Source organism: Capra hircus, chromosome 25 (genome assembly GCF_001704415.2).
Source record: "Capra hircus breed San Clemente chromosome 25, ASM170441v1, whole genome shotgun sequence".
In the NCBI taxonomy this organism is placed as follows: domain Eukaryota; kingdom Metazoa; phylum Chordata; class Mammalia; order Artiodactyla; family Bovidae; genus Capra; species Capra hircus.
In genome coordinates this window covers 17056304-17078829 of record NC_030832.1, presented here as the reverse complement: position 1 = coordinate 17078829, position 22526 = coordinate 17056304, and the positions used below count along the sequence as shown (strand labels likewise).

The following is a 22526-nucleotide window of genomic DNA, read 5'->3' as shown; positions in this document are numbered from 1 at the left end:
CACCCATATCACAGCCCTAAAGACAGCTATGTCTGCACCAGGCCAGGACTGAAACACTGATCTCAAGGTTCTGGAGTATTACTGTCCCAGCTTTCCCTGAGTGCTGGTGAAATCCAACGTGCCACTTTCTGCCCACCCACCCTGGGCCCCTCCCCGGTGCTGCAAAGAGCAGCGAGGCTCTGTGAGAAGAGCACAGGCTGGCTGACCCAATGCCCACTGCACCGCACTTTTCTCAGCTGTGTTAGGGGCCAGCCAACTGCAGCCTAAATCCACCCTGGTGCCTGTTTTCATACAACCCAGGAGCAAAGAATGATTTTACATTCACACTAAAAGAATAATATTTGGTGACAAGGAAAATTGTATGAGCTTCAAATTTCAGTGTGCATAATAAGACTTACTAGAACAGAGTCACGCTCACTCATGTATGGTCTACGGTTGCTTTATGTACAGTGGCAATGACGGACACGTGTAACGTAACAGATCACGTGGTCCAGAGTCTCACATACAGGAATAGTGGCCTTCTACAGAAAAAGCAAGCTGATGTCTGGTCTGTATAACCGGAACAGTGAAGATTATTGACAAGGTCAGTTCGAAGCAGTGCAGCGTCCTGGCACATAGCACACCATCTAAACAGTTGCCAGTATGTACTCGTTTTATGCTCACTGAACTCCCCAGCATGGACGTCATTATCCCCATTTTACAGATAAGGAAGTTAAGGCTCAGAGAAGTTAAATGGCTTAGCCAGTGTCACAGCACTAAAACAAAAAAAATCTCACAGTGGCACTGAAAGGAACCAAAGCTTCTTAGAGAAAGGGCTGATTCAAAATGTGGGATAAGAAAGTACAAGGGAGGCTGGAGCATCTTATATAGAAAGCAAAGAAGGTATCAAGGACTACAGAGAGTATGTCAGGACTCAGAAGCCACCCTAATAAAGCACTCACTGGATGAAGATGGGACCACTGAGCATCAGTAAGAATAATGTAACTGCAAGGACTGATACACAGCAAATATATTTCAACCCAAGAATCCCTGAAGATACCAACAGCAACTACTACTCGCTGGTCACCTTTGGGGATGCTAGGAGATTGACTCATTCTAAAACCTAGTAAGTAACAAGGACAAAAAACTTTGTAAAAAGCAGTATTTCCCAAACTTACATGTAAGTGTGAACCCTTTTGTTATAGCTCACATATTAATGCTTCATTACATTATACTGAAAAAGGTGTCATTTTCATAAATTAAGGATAATTAGCATCACAAAATGCATAAAGGTCTATGCTAGACTTATTCACAATTATGAACATGAAAAAAATATACAACACATAATACCACAAAAACAATACCACAGTACACATACCGTGAAATGCTTGCAGGTGTACTCCACCCACACTTCAGCACAATTAATGTAGTCCTACAAAGAAAAAGCAAAGACGCCTTTACAACTGACCATATGGCAAAAACTCATAATGTACCAATTCTTCAAGGGCTCTGAAACGATTGATAGGGATTTCAAAAGTCATGTACAGAAAACTCTGGTCCATTGATAGATTCTACCCCTGAGAGATGAGATGAGAAAATATAAGTTGCCTGAAACTAATTAGACTTTCATTTCAGAATCACTACTTGGACCAAAACAGAAATCTGGGAAGCTCTGGCTCGCCTGGAGAATGGGAAGAACCGCAGGGCAGCAGAGATAACACTGGGGAGTCCTCATCATGTCTCAAGGACCACAGAAAATTCACGCATTGTTTAAGATGTGACATTTCAATGTCCTGAGAAAAAACAGGTCTCCTGCCTTTAAAAACAAACCATTTGTCCTAGAGAGGGGAGATGTATATACGTTGTAAAAGGGTTAAGAAAGCACAAAGGTTTTAGGTAAGAAAGAATGTGTTAGATTCAAGTAGGAAAGATAATGAGATGGGTATGGAAACGGTGATGACCAACTTAGTAAGGCTGTCTGCTCCAGAAAACAGGCAAATGGGAAAAAATGTCCAAGGAAAAATAGAATCTGGGACTTCCCTGGCAGTTCAGTGGTTAAGACTCCATGCTCCCAATGCAGGAGCCATGTGTTCGAACCCTGGTCTGGGAACTAAGATCCCACATGCCACAAGGCGCAGCCAACAAAAAAGAATGGAAAAATAGAGTCTGCAAGGATGCCTCTTCTGTTCTGACACCTCACAGAAAAGAAAGAAGAAAGCGGAGGGGAGAAAACAGTTATCTCATTCACACAAGAAAAGACAGGAACATTCTAAGGTCTAACAGAAATGCTAAGAAGGACTTAATGAGGACAGTATGAAGTTAAAAGTCTGGAGAAAATTGTTATTATGAGCTTTTGATGCAAGGTTGCTTTTAAGTCCTGCAGTACAGGCACCAGAGGCCCAGAGGCTTTTGACATAAATATCCTAAATAAGCTGTTTTCATTACCAATCAGTTTAAGTTAAACAGGGAATTTCAATAGCTGGAGTTTAGCAAAGATTTTGCTGAACATAGGTTTAGGAAATGGCAACCCACTCCAGTATTCTTACCCAGAAAATTCCATGGACAGAGGAGCCTGGCAGGCTATACTCCATGGAGCAAACAGTCAGACATGGCTGAGCACAACACAGGTACACAATTGTGTAAACAAGCTTCTAATTTTTCTAAATTATACCACTGTCCTTAATACACTATCATAAATGTGGTGATTAACAAGGGTTTATTTTAAAATTTATTTATTTGACCAGGTCTTAGTAGCAGCATGTGGATCTTTTAATTGCGCAATGTGGGATTTAGTTCCCTGACCAAGGATCAAACCCCGGGCCCCCCACATTAGGAGCACATAGTCTTAGCCACTGGATCACCAGGGAAATACCCAGTAAGGGGTTTATAACTGGGTTCATTTTAACACTTCCTTCTCAATAAATGATCCAATCAAATGCTACCTCCAATATTCACTTACTTGTTGTGTTATGGTCTGAATGTTTGTATCCCCCTTGAACACATATGTTGAAATCTTAGCCCCTGATGTGATGATGTTAGGATGTAGGGTTTTTGGGCAGTGGTTAGGTCATGAGGGTGAATACCCTGTGAATGGAATTAGTGCCCTTGTAAAAGGGACCCCAGAGGTCTTCCTCCCTCTTTCTGCCATGTGATGAGGAGAAGCTGACAGTCTGCAATCGGGAAGAGGGTCCTCATCAGAACCCAACTATGCTACGATGCTGCTGTTGAGTTGCTACGTCATGTCTGACTCTTTACAACCCCACGGACTATAGCCCACCAGGCTGCTGTGGCCACAGAATTTCTCAGGCAAGAATCTTGGAGTGGGCTGCCATTTCCTTCTCCAACCAACCATGCTGGCCCCCTGATTCTATACTTCTAGCCTTCAGAACTATGAGAAATAAATTTCTATTGTATAGAAGCCACATGGTCTATTATATGCTGTTACAACAAACTAAATGAACAAGTACATAGGACAGAAGTGCAGAGTGTGGCGAAGCTTGGCCACAAAGACAGCCAATACCATTCCCCAGTGGTACCCACATAAATCGCTGGCATGTTCCCTAAAAGGAAGTGAGGCATAAAACCCAAACCTACAGAATGATGACCAGCACTACACGCATTGCTGCTGCTGCCGCTGAGTCGCTTCAGTCGTGTCCGACTCTGTGCGACCCCACAGACGGAAGCCCACCAGGCTTCCCCGTCCCTGGGATTCTCCAGGCAAGAATACTGGAGTGGGTTGCCACTTCCTTCTCCAATGCATGAAAGTGAAAAGTGAAAGTGAAGTCGCTCAGTTGTGTCCGACTTTTAGCGATCTCATGGACTGCAGCCTACCAGGCTCCTCTGTCCATCGAATTTTCCGGGCAAGAGTACTGGAGTGGGGTGCCATTGTCTTCTCCGACTACATGCATTATAGCAACTAAAATCAGTTGGTTCCTCTTCCTAAGACTTCCCGTGTCAGAAGTATGGGGAGAAAGAGGCTTCAGCTGTCCATTCAAGGGATGGAAATTGGAATTCCCTTTTGCTAATTACTGGCTTGACTGCTGATCTTCAATTTAGAGTTATCTCAATAACTTATTTTTCAAATCCAAATATAATTTGACCTTTAAACAATGCAGGGTTTAGGGACACTGATCCTCTATGCAGTCAAAAATTATGTATAACTTATAGCCAGCCCTCTGTATCCATGATTCCTCTGTATTTGCAATTTCGCTTCTATGCATTTAACCAACCAACAGTTGTATAATATCATGGTATTTACCACTGAAAAAAAATAATCCACGTATAAGTGTATCTGTGCAGTTCAAACCCATCTTGTTCAAGGGTCAACGGTGCTATCAATTGCCGCACTTAGAATGCTCTTTGCAGAGCTGTAGGTCTTTTCAAGTTTCAAGTATTCATAATTTTACACTGCTCATTCGTCTTAAGGCCACAAGAATAAGACATAATAGGGACACAAAAATCAAGAAATACATCTTTAAAGTTGTAAGTTCTCCATTACAGGCTGACCAACAATACAACTAAACGAAGAAGATTTCATTTTTTAAAAAATAAGGATGATTAGTTGAAAGAGAAATTTTTTAAAGAAAGAGCATACTACATAACTTGGGCACAAAGCAGTCAAAACAAGGTCTAAATTGTCACCCACCTGTGGATTCTTCAATTTAGTGATAACTTTCCAAGCTTCATTGAGAATCTGAAGTCGATCACTCTCAGGAGGATCAGCCAAGGCCAAGTTTAACCCCAGGGAGCGAAAAAGGAGATGCTAAGAAATATAGCAAACATTACGATCTCAGAAATTAAAAATCAGGGTAACTTAAGAAAATAAAGGCAAGGGCTGTCATAGTCGGCCAATCTCAAGGTTAATCTTCCAACGACCATTTCCTGAAGTCCTACCACAAACTTATGCAAGTTAGACTGAGAAGGTCGAAACAAAGAGCTGGCTCTGTGAACTGGTCCGGTCTGTGGGCCGTACTATTCTCCTGGACAAAGTTTTGCATAATTAATGGATAAAGATACAGTTTTAAAGATATAAGACCAAAGTTTTTCCTAAATACTTCAGAGTGAGCCAACTGGTTAGATTTAAGACTCACAGAGCCCTGACTCTCGGCAGTTACACATGCCTCACAACCCCAGTCGCTCACTCGTCCTCCTCTGCACTCTTCAGAAACACAGCCCTCACCTGTTTTCCTCTTGGCCCGAGCTGCCCCCGACATCAGATTCCCTCTCCCTGGAGAGCTGTCAGACAAACACTGCCTATCTGTTCTCCACCAAGGATTAAGTCAAGAGCCTACCTTAGGGAAACCGGACTCGTCGCACTCCTTAATCATGCCAATGAAATCCATGGACCTTGCAGCAATGAACTCGGCCCGGAAAGCCGACATCACAGAGTTCAACAGCAAGGCACTGCAAGACACATATGCCCCACGTCAGCAGAGCTTCCCTTTAAGAAAGTCGCTTTCATTTTAGGATGTATGCTGTTAGAAAAGATGACTGACAGCCCTTTAATGGTAGCGCTGGGGAAAAAAAAGATTGCTAAAAAGGCAACCTCTAGAGACTAACACAGTGTTTTGTGCATATTCAGAGCTTGATAAATATTCAACTGGCTGGAAGAATGGAAGATGGGTGGATGGATGAGTGAACGGGTGCACAGATCAGTGGATGGAAAGTAACCAAATCCATTTAAACAGAAGAAATGGAGGGAGCCTTCAGTGCACTAATAAAAATAAACATTAAGTAACAATACTGATCCAAGCTGCAAATATATATCCACACCACCTATGAAAAGCACTGTTCTAGGACCTAGGGACACAGTGGTGAACAAAACCCACTCCAGGCTCCTCATCTACCACTAAAAGGACAGTGGAGGAGAAACCTCTTAGGCCTAGAAGATAAGAATTCAAGTTTATCCTGACTTTATCACTTATCACAGCCCCACAGGGAAAGCATTGCTATTACACCCAATTTACAGATGAAGAGATGGAGACACAGAAAGGTCAGAAAGAGTGGAAAGGTCAGAAAGGTCATAAAGCTAAGAAAGAGTGGAGCCAATATCAGAAGCCAGGCTACTGGACTCCAGCATTCTTGAGGTCAGGTGCTATCCTGCTGCTCTATAGGCCTCTTGCCCATGCAAGCATGCCAAGCTCAAAAAAACCCAACTGATTCTATTTTCAAACACAGGCTTTATGAATTTCAAAATACTTACTTGTTTCCTAGCTTCTTACATCTCTCCATCATCTCTGTTAGCAGAGCCTAATTTAAAAAAAATAATAAAAACCATCAAGTTGGGGGATCTAAAGTAACACTTCTCATGAGCAGATTTGCAAAGTAATACTCTAAAATAAATGTAGTCATTTATATACCCATTTCCATAATTCGCTGTGTTTGGTGGGATGGGGAGGATGGAGGAGAAAACAAGTTCACTCCTGTGGCATTTAGCGTAACGGGGAAGAGCTAGGGCCCTGGTCATACGCACCGCTGGGTTCAAATCCAGTCTCACCAACTACTTTTCTTCATCTGTAGGCAGGTGAATACATACAGGTGGTACCATGCCACCTGCAGATTCCTACAGGACAATGAGAGTGGTACCACCTGTGCTCTAGGGTACCAGTGAGAATGAAATTTGCTTTACTCCCCACCTCTCCGAAGATCCCCTGGAGAAGGGAACAGCTTACCCACTCCAGTATTCTGGCCTGGAGAATTCCATGGTCTGTATAGTCCATTGGTTGCACAGAGTCAGACATGACTGAGTAACTTTCACTTTCCACCTCTTCTAGACCCCCAGTGTTCCTCCCCTTTCACGAGGTGTCTGTGGAACTCTAAGTAAAATGAATAACACTGGGCCAGTCACAGGGAGAAGTGCTTGACAGTCATGCTGCCACCTGTCACAATCCCTATGAGGCAGGCTCTCAATTCTCCCATTTCACAGATGAGAAACCAAGCTACTGAACAGTGACACGGCTGGGCCAAGATGACATGGCTAGTTACAGTGGGCTGGACATGACCTGGGAAGTCTGGCATCAAAGGCCATGCTCTTCACTCCACTTCCTCTCAAGTGCATTTTGAAGCATTTTTTTCCCCAAAAGAAAATAAATGTTTTACTCATTGGAATACTATTACTGGTTTTAGAGCTATCTTAAGACAATCATGCATCGTTAAAAGAGCTCTTGTTATTAAGAAAATCAATAGAAAGAAGTATCTCATAGTGCAGTGGTTTGAGGAAAGTTTCAAACGCACAGACAAGGTCAATCCCAAGACAAAAGAGCTAATAACAGTAGCCTTGACACTGAGCACTCACCAGGCACCCAGCACTAGGCACTGGGCTTCCCTGGTAGCTCAATGGGTAAAGAATCCGCCTGCAATGCAGGAGACCCCAGTTCGATTCCTGGGTCAGAAAGATCTCCTGGAGAAGGATAAGCTACCCAATCCAATATTCTGGTCTGGAGAATTCCATGGACTGTATAGTCCATGGGGTCGCAAAGAGTCAGACACAACTGAGCGACTTTCACTTTCACTTGAGTGCTTTATATACCTTTTCCCATTCACTTTTCACAATGGCCTTTGAGACCCTGTCTGTTATCCCTATTTTACAGATAAGGAAGCCAAAACTCAGCTAGGTTAAGACACTTCCTACTAAGTGGCAGAAATGAGATTTGCACCTAAGTCTGGCCAGGATATCAAAAAATAAAATGGGTCTTTTTTAGTGCAATTCCACTTTTTTCAGCTGTGTCCTTCCGTGTCCTGGGTGTCCCTGAACAATTAAGGTGATCGTTGATTGTGGGGATACTATCAATACCCTAGAACCCCTATTTTATTCAGATTTCTGTCTTTGTCCAACAAAAATCAGGTTGGGTCCTGTTCTGGAGTGAATTATGTTCCCGCCATTCATATGTTGAAGCCCTAACCCACAATGTGACTGTGTTTGGAGATAGGGTTTTTAAAGGAGTTAATTAATACCAGGTGAAGTCATAAGGGCGCAGCCCTAATCCAATAGGACTGCTGTCCTCATAAGAAGAGGAAGAGAGGCTAGGGACACATGTGCACAGATGAGAGGACCAGGCAAGGACACAGTGAGAAGACTAGTCTGCAAGGCCAAGGAGAAAAGTCTCACCACAGACCAACCCCACTGGGACCTTGATCTCAGACTTTCCAGCCTCCAAAACTGTGAGAAGATACATTTCTGTTGTTTAAAGCCACTCAGTCTATCATGGAAGCCTGCTAATATCAATCGCCACTAACTCCCAAGTTAACGGTGTTAGAAGGTGGAGCCTTTGGAGGTGATTAGGTCTTAAGGGTGGAGCCCTCATAAATGGAATCAGTGCCCTTTAAAAGCAGCCCTAGAAAGCTCTCTTGTCCCTTCTGCCACGTGAGCACACAGCCAGAAGATACAATCTATGAACCAGGAAGTAGGCCCTCACCAGTTACTGTATCTGCCAGCATCTTGATCTTGGACTTCCCAGCCTCCAGAACCATTAGAAATAAACTTCTGTTATTTATAACACACCCACTATGTGGTGTTTTGTTCCAGCTGCCTGAATATACTAAGCAAACTAACACAGGCCCAAGTCAATCACGGTGGTCTCATTCCCCTTGCAAGTGGTGGGTTTAGACAAGGCACATGACCGATTTTTCTTGCTACTGAGATGGGGGCTTAGAGGAAAGTCTTCCTGTTCTTAAATAGGAATTGGAGGAACTGAAGACTCCCGATCTTTCTGCCTCTGGATTCTGCCATGTCTGGGCGTGATGCCTGGAATGGCTACAGCCACTGTGCTGCTATCTGGTGATGGCAGAGCAGAGAGAACAGAACCCGCCTGGCCCAGGGCCTTCATTTGCTATTCAAGAGAACACACTGAGTTTTCTGTAGGGCCAGTTAAGTGTTCCTTGCAGCCACAGCATCCCAACTGATGGTAAAATTGACAATGTCACAAAAGACCTCCCTAACCCATTCGTAGGGGATTCAATATTTGAAAAGTCATTCATGAAGAACAGTATCAAAGTGGTTCCTGGGAAAGCTGAATAAGAGATACTCTTATAACGATCACATTGATACTCCTCAACACACACAAATAATCACTCATTCAACACTTGCCTGTGAAGCAACAGCAATATTATTGCTGTTGTTCAGTCACTAAGTTGTGTCTGGCTCTTTACAACCCCATGGACTGCAGCACACCAGGCTTCCCTGTCCGTCATCATCTCCCAGAAATGGCTCAAACTCATGTTCATCACATCAGTGATGCTATCCAACCATCTCATCCTCTGCTGCCCCCTTCTCCTCCTGCCCTCAATCTTTTCCAGCATCAGGGTCTTTTCCAATAAGCCACTATTCTAGGCACTAGGAATAGGGCAGTGAGGAAATCAAGACAGAAATCCATGCCCTTGGGCGGCTTATTCTCTATCTCATACACACACACAAATGAATGAGAAAACCTTGGTCCAGCACTTCTGAAAAGACAAAATGGGACAACTGCTAACATAGGGACAAAATGTTCTGGCCATTAAGACAAATGCCTTAAAAGCTCTCTTTTCACAGAAGATGAATACACTAAAAATGCATCCAAGAATATAACTCAAAAAACAAAAAAGGCTCCATTGTCATTACCCTAAGTGTCCACAGAGCCAAATGGCTATAGACCCCAGGAAGATCTATTAGCGGTTATTAATTTTTTTTTTTCCAGAGAGTGACAGGATTGACTACTTTCGGCAAGAACAAGAGGAACAACAGTTCAAACCAGTCTGAGATCGAAACAAGCCTGTTGTTGGCTGAGATAAAACACTGAAAAACTTGCAGCTCGGAATATACATTTACAGACACATCAGAACTTGAAGTTTCATTAGGCCCCTACACTTATTTGGCTATATATTTGCTTTTTATAAAAATTATAAAAATAAGAAGTGCCTTTGGACAGAAGTTCAAACAATACCGTCATGTATCAAGTAAAATATGCATGCTCTCATTCCCAACTCCCTCTTCCTAGGGATCATCAGTGTCAACATTTGGTGTCTAATCTTTCAAGGCCTTTGTCTATGTTCTATGAATATACAGCTTTTGTTGTAGGAGACTTTGGTTTTACAAAAATGGACACGTGCTATATGGACTATCAATATGGAGAGACAATTTGCCTTTTTTGCTCAAGAATCTGGCACAGGGCTCCCTCCTCCCATGTTAGTACTCATAAATCCATCTCTCTAGTGCCTGAGGAATCCACACCATGTTTATAACATTATTTTTCAAACTGCTCCAAATTGATGACGTTTTTGAAAAGTTTTATTTGTAATCAACCATAGACTCATAAGAAACTGCAAAAATAGTACAGGTGCTGGTTACCCATCACTAAGCTTCCCCCAATGGTGACATCTTACATAACTACAGTGTACTGTCAAAGTTGAGAAAGTGACATTGGTATAATGTTAATATAATTAACTAGACCGTTTCACCAGACTCTTCATGTACCTTTTTTTGTAGGGGAAAGGATACATCTTTGTGATATTTCATTAACATATTTCGCTTTGCATAGCCACCATTATATCTAAGGATGTCTCCAGATTAGGGTTATTCACCCACTCCAAAAGTACAGGAAGAGAAAAAAGAAGTTGGGTCAATAACACATTTCTGTTTTCCAACAAGGGAGGGACTTGTGGTTAGAACTCTGTGCTTTTATCTGCAGGGGCTATGGGTTTGATCCCTGATCTGGGAACTAGGATCCCACATGCCACAACTCAGCCAAAAGCAAATAATAATAAATAATTAAAATAATCTTGAGAAAATAACATATTTCTGATTTCTAAGCTAAGATTAACTCATATGAAGCCCAGACTGCTCTAGAGATGTGTAATTCTACTTTTAATAAGTAAATATGCTTACAATCAGTCTTTATAATTATTGCTCTGTTAAAAAGTAAACTAAATAATACATATATCATATTTTCATTGTTTTTCTAGATGAAATAAACATGTAAACCGTAGGCAAAATCATAAACTAATCTTAAAAGATAAAACCTCTTTCCTCTAAACCAGAGTTAATGTGATTAATTCTCAAAGGAATAAAATATGTCAATGTGAAGAAAAAGAACTTTTATACCAAAGGCATTAAAAGGAGAATGTTTTATTCTTCTTTCTATTATTTACCTTTCTCTGGGGTTTCTTCCCTGATTCAAAAGAATGAAAATAACACACATGTATGCTTGAGAGGGATTTATCAATCACCAGGGATTTATCAATCACCAACACTGGTCTTAGATTTGCATTGCCAGTCGAATTGTATTTTAGAATGTTAAAAGAGCAGTTTATATTAATAGCCAACAAAACAGTCCGAAATGGAGTACTTGGGTGCAGTCTCAAAAATGACAAAATGAGCTCTGTTCGTTTTCAAGGCAAACCATTCAATATCACAGTAATCCAAGTCTATGCCCCAACCAGTAATGCTGAAGAAGCTGAAGTTGAACGGTTCTATGAAGACCTACAAGACATTCTAGAACTAACACTCAAAAAAGATGTCCTTTTCATCATAGCGGACTGGAATGCAAAAGTAGGAAGTCAAGAGATACCTGTAGTAACTGGCAAATTTGGCCTTGGAGTATAAAATGAAACAGGGCTAAGGCTAATAGAGTTTTGCCAAGGGTACGCACTGGTCATAGCAAGCACCCTCTTCCAACAACACAAGAGAAGACTCTACACATGGACATCACCAGATTGTCAATACTGAAATAAGATAGATTATATCCTTTGCAGCCAAAGATAGAGAAGCTCTATACAGTCAGCAAAAACAAGACTGGGAGCTGACTTGTGGCTCAGATCATGAACTTCTTATTGCCAAATTCAGACTTAAATTGAAGAGAGTAGGAAAAACTACTTGATCATTCAGGTATGACCTAAATCAAATCGCTTATGATTATACAGTGAAAGTGAAAGTGAAGTCGCTCAGTCATGTCTGACTCTTTGCAATTCCATGGACTATAGTCTACCAGGCTTCTCTGTCCATGGGATTTTCCAGGCAAGAGTACTGGAGTGGGTTGCCATTTCCTTCTCCAGGGGATCTTCCTGACCAGGGATCGAACCCAGGTCTCATGCATTGCAGGCAGACTCTTTATACAGTGAAAGTGACAAATAGATTCAAAGGATTAGATCTGATAGACAGAGTGCCTGAAGAACTATGGATGGAGGTTCATGACATTGTACAGGAGGCAGTAATCAAGACCATCCCCAAGAAAAAGAAATGCAAAAAGGCAAAATGGTTGACTGAGCAGGCCTTACAAATAGCTGAGAAAAGAAGAGAAGTGAAAAGCAATGGAGAAAAGGAAAGATATTACCCATCTGAATGCAGAATTCCAAAGAATAGCAAAGAGAGATAAGAAAGACTTTCTCAATGATCATTGCAAAGAAATAGAGGGAAACAATAGAATGGGAAAGACTAGAGATCTCTTCAAGAAAATTAGAGATACCAAGGGAACATTTCATGCAAAGATGGGTACAATAAAGGACAGAAATGGTATGGATCTAATAGAAACAGAAGCTATTAAGAAGAGGTGGCAAGAATACACGAAAGAACTATACAAAAAAAGATCTTCATGACCCAGATAATCACGATGATGTGAGTACTCACCTAGAGCCAGACACCCTGGAGTATGAAGTCAAGTGGGCCTTAGGAAGCATCAATACCAACAAAGTTAGTGTAGGTGATGGAATTCCAGTTGAGCCATTTCAAATCCTAAACGATGATACTGTGAAAGTGCTGCACTCAATATGCCAGAAAATCTGGAAAACTCAGCAGTGGGCACAGGACTGGAAAAGGTCAGTTTTCATTCCAATTCCAAAGAAGTGCAAGGCCAAAGAATGTTCAAACTACCACACAATTGCACTCATCTCACATGCTAGCAAAGTAATGCTCAAAATTCTCCAAGCCAGGCTTCAACAGCACGTGAACCGTGAACTTCCAGATGTTCAAGATAGATTTAGAAAACGCAGAAGAACCAGAGATTAAATTGCCAACATCTGCTGGATCACAGAAAAAGCAAGAGAGTTCCAGAAAAACATCTACTTCTGCTTTACTGACTACACCAAAGCCTTTGACTGTGTAGATCACAACAAATTGCGGAAAATTCTGAGAGATGGGAATACCAGACCATCTTAGCTGCCTCCTGAGAAATGTGTATGCAGATCAAGAAGAAACAATAAGAATCAGACAGGGAACAACAGACTGGTTCCCAATCAGGAAAGGAGTATGTCAAGGCTGTATACTATTACCCTGTTTAACTTATATGCAGAGTATATCATGCAAAATGCTGGCTAGATGAAGCACAAGCTGGAATTAAGATTGCTGGGAGAAATAACAATAACTTCAGATATGCAGATGACACCACCTTTATGGCAGAAAGTGAAGAGGGACTAAACAGCCTCTTGATGAAAGTGAAAGAGGAGAGTGAAAAAGTTGGCTTAAAACTCAACATTCAAAAAACTAAGATCCTGGCATCTGGTCCCATCACTTCATGGCAAACAGATGGAGAAACAATGGAAACAGTGACAGACTTTATTTTCTTGGGCTCCAAAATCACTGCAGATGGTGACTGCAGCCATGAAATTAAAAGACACTTGCTCCTTGGAAGAAAAGCTATGACCAACCTAGACAGTATATTAAAAAGCAGAGACATTACTTTGCCGACAAAGGTCCATTTAGTCCAAATATGGTTTTTCCAGTAGTCATGTATGGATGTCAGAGTTGGACTATAAACAAAGCTGAGAGCTGAAGAACTGATGTTTGAACTGTGGTGGTGAAGAAGATTCTTGAGAGTCCCTTGGACTGCAAGGAGATCAAACCAGTCAATCCTACCGAAATCAGTCCTGAATATTCATTGGAAGAACTGATGCTGACGTTGAAACTGCAATACTTTGGCCACCTGATGTGAAGAACTGACTCATTGGAAAAGACCCTGATGCTGGGAAAGATCAAAGGCAGGTTATGAGAAGGGGCCGACAGAGGATGAGATGGTTAAATGGCATTACTGACTCGATGGACATGAGTTTGAGCAAGCTCCGGGAGTTGGTGAAGGACAGGGAAGCCTGGCATGCTGCAGTCCATGGGGTCACAAAGAGTCAAACACAACTGAGCGACTGAACTGAACTGCACTTATATTAATAGTAAGAGCACTGGGACAGCAGTCCCATGGTTCAATTTGTTTAAGTCTCACTTTAATAGTATAGCAGTTACTAGAATGAAAGTCTAAAGCAAAGTTGTCAAGCAAACAAATCTGCTGGTTTCAGAGTCACTCTGAAAATGGCTACACGGCTTCTTTCTAACTGTGTGACTGTAACAAGTTTCTAAGCCTCAGGTGCCTCATCTATAAATGGCAATAACAGCAGCACCTAGCTTGGGGAAGCTTTGAAAGTGAATTAACACAGCCAAATAAAGTAACTGGGCTTCCTCAATGGCTCAACAGTGAAGAATCCATCTGCAGTGCAAGAGATGCAAGGGACTCAGGTTCAATCCCTGGGTTAGGACGTTCACCTAGAGGAGGAAATGGCAACCCACTCCAGTATTCTTGCCTGAAAAATCCCATTGGACGGAGGGCTACAGTCCATGGGGTCGCAAAGAGTCAGACAAGACTGAACAACTGAGCCACGGACACAAGTGAAGTAACCAACACAGGCAGACCTCAGAGATATTGCAGGTTCTGGTCCAGACCACTGCAATGAAGTAAATATCTCAATAAAGCAAGTCACACAAGTGTTTTGCTTTCTCGGTACATATGAAAATTATGCTTTATACTATTCTGTACACTATGAAATGTGCAACGACATTATGTCTAAAAATCAGTGTATATATATGTATACACACCATAATTAAAAAACACTTTATTGCTAAAAAATGATAACCATCATCTGAACCTTCAGTGAGGTATAATCTTTTTTTTTGCAATAGTAACATCAAAGATCACTGATCATTGATCACCGTAACAAATAAAACGAAAAAGTCTGAAATGTGAGAATTACCACAGTGACACAGAGACATGAAGTGAGCAAATGCTGTTGGAAAACTGGCACCAACAGACTTGCTTAACGCAGAGCTGGAAAAAATGAACTATCTCCACAGGGCATCACAGCACAGTACTACAAAAGTAGGGCTGCCCGTGGGGCGCAGCGCAGAGGGAGCCTCAGAAAGAGGCAGTTGTGTTAAGGGCTCCGAGCTCAGCAGCATCTCTGACCCAACTCCATGCTCCATTTCTTCACAGCCAACCAACACTGCCTTCTACTCTCTTCCTGAAAGGTCACAAAACTCTAACAAAGGGCATTTGTTATAATGTTAAGTGAGGGGAAAGCATCAGAAAGGCATACGGGAAAAATTTCTCATGTGCAAAACACAATTGTAACAACAGAGCAAGAGTGAAAGTGGAGAGAGAAGTATTAAAAAGCAAATGCACCAGAATGTTAACAATGGCCAGTTACTTAGGACCGAATTTTAGGTGGCTCTTTTTCTCCTTTTAACCTATCTTTTCCAAAGTCTTTCCAATGAATATGTACTTATTAAAGAATGTTTTCTGATTATGAAAATCCTCTCCTATCCATTCTGCCTCTTGTTTTTTCCATGGCTGCCAACTGGTACTCTTCTAATCCATCTGGTATGCTTCTGCCAGTCTGATCTTCAAGCACCACTTTTTTCAAATCATCTCCCTGATCAAAAATCTTCAAGAGCTGCCTGGTCTCCGCAACACAATGATCAACAACCTCTGCAGCCTGGGCTACTCCCAGGCGGCCTAGTTCCTCACTCTTCTCCGGTAATGCATGTCTCCTTACTATGCCTCTTACCTGTCAGTCTATACAGGTCTCTTCCCTCAACCCCTCCTTACTACCCCCTGACTCATCTCCTGCCCTTCAAATCAGTCCAGGCCCCATCTCCTGTTAAGATCAAAGATAACGATGATGACCACCCCCATCTGCCTGCTGCCTGTCACACCAATCTTGGTCATGTGCTGACGTGCACTATCACAGTCATCTCATGAGAGCCCTTTGAGGAAGGTTCCATTTATCAGCCCCATTTTACAGCTGATAAAACTGAGGCATCAAGAGGTCAAGCAGCCCAAGCCAACACAGTCACAATTTGAACTCAGTTCTACCTCACTACCTGCCCCAGCCTCTACCACCTTCCTCTTCTTTCCTTCAACAGTGACAACCTGCATCACACAGCTGAGCACAGCATTACAGGATTCCATACCAGACCCAGACAACAAGCTGCTGAAAATGGTAAGCTTACCAAGGAATTTGTTTTCACTGCCCAAACCATGTTTTATGAAACAGTTGCTTTTCTCTGCAAAGTGTTCCTAAAATTGGGGGCATAAAGGTTTAACTTAATTTTAATTGTATAAATGGTGGGGGTGGGGAGAATCTTATCTTTAAACAACAACAAACAGCCTTACTGAATGATCATTCCCTGATTTGGGAAGGGAGGGAACTGGGGATTTCAATATGAAATTTCGTATGTCAGGTATTTGCAGCTCGAGGCATTTCTCCTTTCTCTCATCTAAATGATTCTCCCTTCCCCCCTCTCACTTACCTGTCCTGTCTGTTGCTAACTGCTGCAGACAAATGCCTACATTCTGGAGGTGTGGCCCCTTAAAGACACGCACAGCTCCAGCTCCCTAGGGGACACACCCCAGCCACCGTCGAAGAACTTTTTAGCTATCACTTTGTCACACACCTTTCCAGCACCACCCTCCACACTGACATTAATTCTTCCACATTTTGAAAATGATTTTTTTTCTTATGAGACACGGCAATTTCCTTGTTTAAATGCCCCAAGAATCAGAGTTTGTTATTATTCGGGTGACCTAATTTTTGAAATCACTTCTTCTGGTACAATAATGATTTCCTAGAGTTTTACTCCCCAGGAAAGCTCTATTCCCAGCTTCTGCCATCCTCTGAGATTACCGCCACTTAAAATAAAGGAAGAATTCCTTATGACACGTACTTTGTTTTTAATCCAATTTCACTGTTGTTTAAGGAGAAAAAGAATAAGTGTTCTTATTTTCAAATGCATCAGTTTTGCTCATAGGTTTCAGTCATTAAGCTCAATCAGTCAAGTTCATGGTTTTTCTTCCTGGGAGCCTGGGCAAGCATATGGTGGCTGAGACTACCCTTATGATCAGAGAGAATGGCCACAAGTTTTCAAAAGAATCTTCTATTAAACTGATTTGATTTAAAATCAATTTACTTGATAAAAAATTCACCTATTTTTTAGGTGAATACAAGATGGCCCTATTTTTCTCCTCATACTTTAGGATTTGCAAAAATTAAAATATAAGCAAGGCATTATACTGGCTGAAAAGTTAAAAAAACAGATTGGGCAAGAAAAATAAGTTAAAACAATCCAAACTCTGCCCTCCAGTGACACTTTGTCTTAACTCTTTCCCAGTTCTCTTGTGCAGATATAAAAACCACATTTGCAATCCCAATGACACAACAAGCACGCAAGCACCGTGTGTGGGGCCCTCCTCCACCAAGCACTGTACATGGACCGTCTTGTTTGATCCACGCAATAGACCAGAAAACAGGAATTACTACTGCTCCCATTTCACCGATAAAGAAAAAAGGCTGCACGGTTAGGGACAAGTGACTTGAGCTCTGCTTTAGTAACAACAGCTGCCAAGTAACAGAGCTGAGATTCAGATTCAGGCGCCCTGAGCCCAGGGCTCACATGTGAAGAGCAGGCCAAACCACCACGTAGGATACACACAATGCAGGACAAGGGCTGAGCGCAGAACCAGACACAACAGTGAATCACTGTCAAAGGGCCGTGATGATGACGTCACTGGGCACTCCAACGCGGAAGAGGGGAGTGGACTTCACATTGAAGCCACTGGGCAGTTACCTCGGGGGCGTGGTAGGAAACACACTGGAAGACCCAGTCCATGGCAGGCGAGTACAAGGGAAGGTAGGACGGAAGCTCCACGCCCTGGAGCACCAGCTGGTTCTGGACCGTATCCCCGTGAATCTACAGGAGACCAAATAAATACTCAGAAAAGGAGGGGAAGTCACAGAACAAACAAAGAACATGTGAGCGTATCTGCAAGCATCTGAATGGCCCCAGAGAAACTGCCTGGCTTCTCAGGTTTTTTTAAACTAGAAAAACACACAGTTTCCCATGTCACCAGGCTGAACTGTTCTGGGAATGTGTGCTGTGAGAAGCAGCAACCTGATAAAAAACGGACCCAGCAGATGCTAAGAAGGAAGTCTGATCAACTGGAGACGTTTCTTATTAACACATGCATATTAATCCCCTGTGCTTGTTCAGTATAAGCAACACATTTTAATTGTTTGTAACAGACGGGAGTGTAATTTTCTAGGGATTACGCATCTAAAGAGCTCTAAGGCAATCTAGACTTGGAAAACCAACTGGGTTTTATGAATCTGTGATCATGTAACTATCACACCAATTGGCTCTTCTGATAGTGTTCTCTTACCTGTTTGAATGTGAGGAGAAAGTCAAAAAAGTTCTTATTTAGGCTTTCTTTGAGATGTGGAGCCACTTCCATGCCCACCTGTAGCCAAACAAAATGAAATAAACTTGACAGTGGAAAACCAGGTTGCAAATAACATATACAGTGTGATGCATTTTTGTAAATTAAAAATACACATATAGGTAGATATAAGCACAGAGAGGTCCAGAAAGTTAACTTTCATTCTTTTTATTTATTTTCTTATTCAACAAGCATATCTCGCTTTTATAAGAAAAACCACAGGAGCTATTTTTAATGAAAAAAAGGGCAACATTTGCAGTAATCATCTTCGCAATTTCCCAAAGGTAATGAAAGTATTTCTGAACAGATGACCAAGGGAACAAATCAATACAGCACTAAGGAGAAATGTACTCTCAAGACAGTGTATACATTCTTTTCCTCTCTAAAAAATGATAAACACACATGTGGCTGTACTTATTAAATGAAGCAACAAGATTCTGGTATGTAAGAGAGTCAGCTGGGACTTCACTGGGGCATTGTTAAAATACACGGATTCATTCTTTGCTGGGCAGTCAGGGAAGCAGACATAAATTTTGATGTATTTTAAGAAAATTTTTTATTACACAAGCATGACTGACACCTAACAAAACTATAATCCATCGACTCCTTCATTCATTGTTTTAAAAAGATATGTAATATTTTCAGAATATTTATTAGAAAAAAATTTGCTAATCACAGAGACGGTGGCCAGGGCTCTAGAGTCGGATGGAAGAGTAAAGGTCACAAAAATGGCAGGGACTACATGGATTTAAAACAAAGCACCATAAGGTTCCTTAAACTGAGTTCCTCAAATGCACCTCAATTCCACACAGGTGCTTTAGCACAAAAACAACTTTGTAAGAGGAGTTGCTTTCTGGGACCCGGTTTCTTCCAGGGAAGACAGATTTCTACCACTCACCTCCCCCAACAGCCACCCAGAGGTCATGAAGATTAACAATAATGGTGTTTTTTAGATGTCTGAAAGGAATTCCTTTGACGGAAATTATGCAAGATCCACCGGGGCAGTGAATTCCAGGGGCAGCTCTCTATAGCTGTTGGAGATGCTTCCAAGGACAAGTACAGGGATTTAAAAAAAATATCAACAACTGTCAGGTCCATTTTTACTGTGTTCTGATTCTATTGTTTCCTTCTACTGATCATTTCGTAGAAAAAGCAATAATTACCTGTTAGGCGACAGCAAAGAAAGGCCCAGTGGACAAGCAGTGGAGATGAATTGAAGGGGTTGTGGCTTAGAAGAGGAGTTAATCATACTTTCTTTTAATAAACAGCTCTGAGCACCCCCCACGCCCTGCCTACTCACTGCTTTTGTGTTTTGTTTATCTCTTTCCATAAAACCAAATGAGCAGCTTGGAAATCTGCTCAGGTCGAAAAAATCTCTACCTAGAGTAGCAAGGGTAGTTACTCACGACATCCATCTGTTGTTTCTGCCTCCCTGGCACTCATTCTTTCTGTTTCTGGAATCAGCAAAGTGGATTTGTCTTTGGGGACTCAAACTTACCTCTCAGATAAAGAGGTTTGCGGCAGCTGGACCCAGCCAACCCTGGGTTGCCAGGGTGGGCGTGTGACCCAGGCTCAGTCAGCAGGCATATTAACAACAACTGTCACGGTGACTGGCATATGTACGGACTAAGGACCCAAGATGGTTCCATGAGATTCTGCCCAGAAACTGGCTAGAACCACTGGGGAAAAGATAATCTTGTCACTGAGGTTCCTAAGTTGAGAGGATGGAAGCCTTTCCACCATATGGACAGAAAAAGCTACAGACTGAAGTCACCCAGAGGAGAGCAGAGCTGAGCCATGAGGAAGGAGACAGCTCCCAACACGGCACAGGGTCCCCGGGTCTGCCATGCCGGGACTACCCCAGGCTCTTCAGATGCAAGCGCCAACAAATCCCCCACCTTTGTTTCAGAGTACTATGAACTGAGGTTTTGCCACTTGGAATTGAAAGAGTCCTTACTATTGTACACTGTCTCTTATTCTTTTTATGTCAAAAGATTTTCAGTAACTACCTAACCAAAGTAAAGGGTGCTCTGCCTGAACTGGCACAAATGATTTCAGATACAGGACATCTCACCCAGCTTTCCCGGGGTGTGTCTGTAATCTCTCCTCATTGCCACTGAGTTTTAGAGCTGCATCTGCCATGCAAAGGTACTCTGAACGTGAAAGTGAACAAAAGCGTTAGTAGCTCAGCCGTGTCCACCTCTTTTGCGACCCCATGGACCGTAGCCATGGCTCCTCTGTCCATGGGATTCTCCAGGCAAGAGTACCGGAGTGGGTGGCCATGCCCTTCTCCCAGGAATCTTCTCAACTCAGGCATCAAACCCAGTTTCTCCTGCATTGCAGGCTGATTCTTTACCATTTGAGCCTCCAGGGGAGGCACTTTATATGCAACAAATATCTTTCACTAGTTTGTGTACCTTCCTTCAAACTTTAAAACTGAGCAGGTTTGCAGGGAATGAATTTTCCCCTCACTCTCTGATTTCTATATAACTGTATGTCATTAGACACACTAAGATTCTAGGCCTTTATTACTCATATGAAGGTAAGTTCAAAGAATGCTACAAGAGGAAAGGCAACAGAGCACAAATACACAAACAAGGCTATCTTTACATCCTCCCCAACCCACCCCACAGGATCCAGTCCAATTGCGCACACAATAGGCCCTCAGCAAACTTTGACAAGGGAGGAGCATTTAAACTTCGTGATACTACACAGTTGAAACTGGAGGAAATATATCTGATATTCTTCTATGAAAAATCTATGCCAGTTTCAAGCAGATGGCAATGCATAAATACTTTGGCCTCAGTTACTACAAGGGAGCAGGTGTCCTTAATTGGAAAGCTTTATCTTTTTTCCTTTATTAGGGAACGGACCTATAAAAAGCATTCTTCCTAAGGATGTCTGCTTCTCACTCTGAGGGAAATGATTTTGATTTCTTTGAGACACTGCAGACCACAGGGCTGCTATCATATGCTAGATGTCAGGTAAAAGAAGCTGATCAAAGGCTGCAGTCCTCACCTTCTAATTTCATAGTATTGATGATCACTAGTAGCTCAGCTGGTAAAGAACCCACCAGCAATGCAGGAAACCCTGGTTCAATTCCTGGGTCAGGAAGATCCCCTGGAGAAGGGATAGGCTACCCACTCCAGCATTCTTGGGCCTCCCTAGTGGCTCAGCTGGTAAAGAATTCACCTGCAATGCGGGAGACCTAGGTTGGATCCCTGGGTTGGGAAGATCCCCTGGAGAAGGGAATGGCTACCCACTCCAGTATTCTGGCCTGGAGAACTCCATGGACTGTATAGTCCATGGGGTCGCAAAGAGTCGGACATGACTGAACGACTTTCACCTTCACAGTAGGGGAGGGATAGGTCTCTAACAGTTGCTTTGTCTTCAAGAAGTCTGGGGTTCACCAAGACCCTACAGAATAGGGAAAATAACCCCTCTGAAGGTAAACGATGCTTCAGGAACCAGTAAGGGGGACTCCCACGAAAGCTGACAAGAGGCAATGGCCCCATGTGAGTTGAAGAAAAAGGACTGTAAACTCTCCACAGGGTGCATTTTTCATAAATGGAAACTTACTAGTTTTAAGCAGGAGCTTCAGGGTGCTTTGAGGAGAGAAAGGCTGAGTAACCTACAATCTGAACCCAGCAGAGCAGCCCTCCAAGGCCAGGCAACACAGACCCTGATGCCTGCCTCACCAAGAGAGCCTCTCCCTGCCAGACAGCCCTCACCAACTAGCGCTCTGAGCCAGCTCTTTAGTACAGAGACCGCAAATCTGATAAAACAATCAAAAAGACAAAGAAAGCACACTTTGAGTCAATGAGAAGTAACCTATCAGCCGAAAGGCCTCGGGAGCCTCCTTCCCAGCAAGAAGGGAGAAACAATTAGTTCTGAAACCCAGTTCATTTGTGAGATGATGACCCTAATTAGAGTTACGGGTAAGTGGGTCTACTTAGAAATTAATTTTAAACAGAAATCCTATAGCCCTGCTTTCTGTGGACAAGCTGTGCTCTAAAATTAGCAGCTAATGAAGTCCTTCGTCCA

General features: G+C 42.4%; 1 protein-coding gene across 3 annotated transcripts in view; it reads right to left on the bottom strand.

Annotated features, from left to right (window-relative positions):
- C25H16orf62 (chromosome 25 C16orf62 homolog) overlaps positions 1–22526 on the bottom strand; it is a 139699-nt gene that overhangs the window by 66336 nt on the left and 50837 nt on the right. For all 3 annotated transcript variants that reach the window (XM_005697540.3, XM_013974867.2, XM_013974868.2), the window contains exons 13-18: positions 18426–18503; positions 17834–17956; positions 6182–6228; positions 5271–5382; positions 4625–4741; positions 1358–1411 (exon numbers count right to left, since the gene is read on the bottom strand). In XM_005697540.3, the coding sequence (XP_005697597.1) occupies positions 1358–1411; positions 4625–4741; positions 5271–5382; positions 6182–6228; positions 17834–17956; positions 18426–18503 (531 nt within the window). The remainder of the gene's footprint in view (positions 1–1357; positions 1412–4624; positions 4742–5270; positions 5383–6181; positions 6229–17833; positions 17957–18425; positions 18504–22526) is intronic.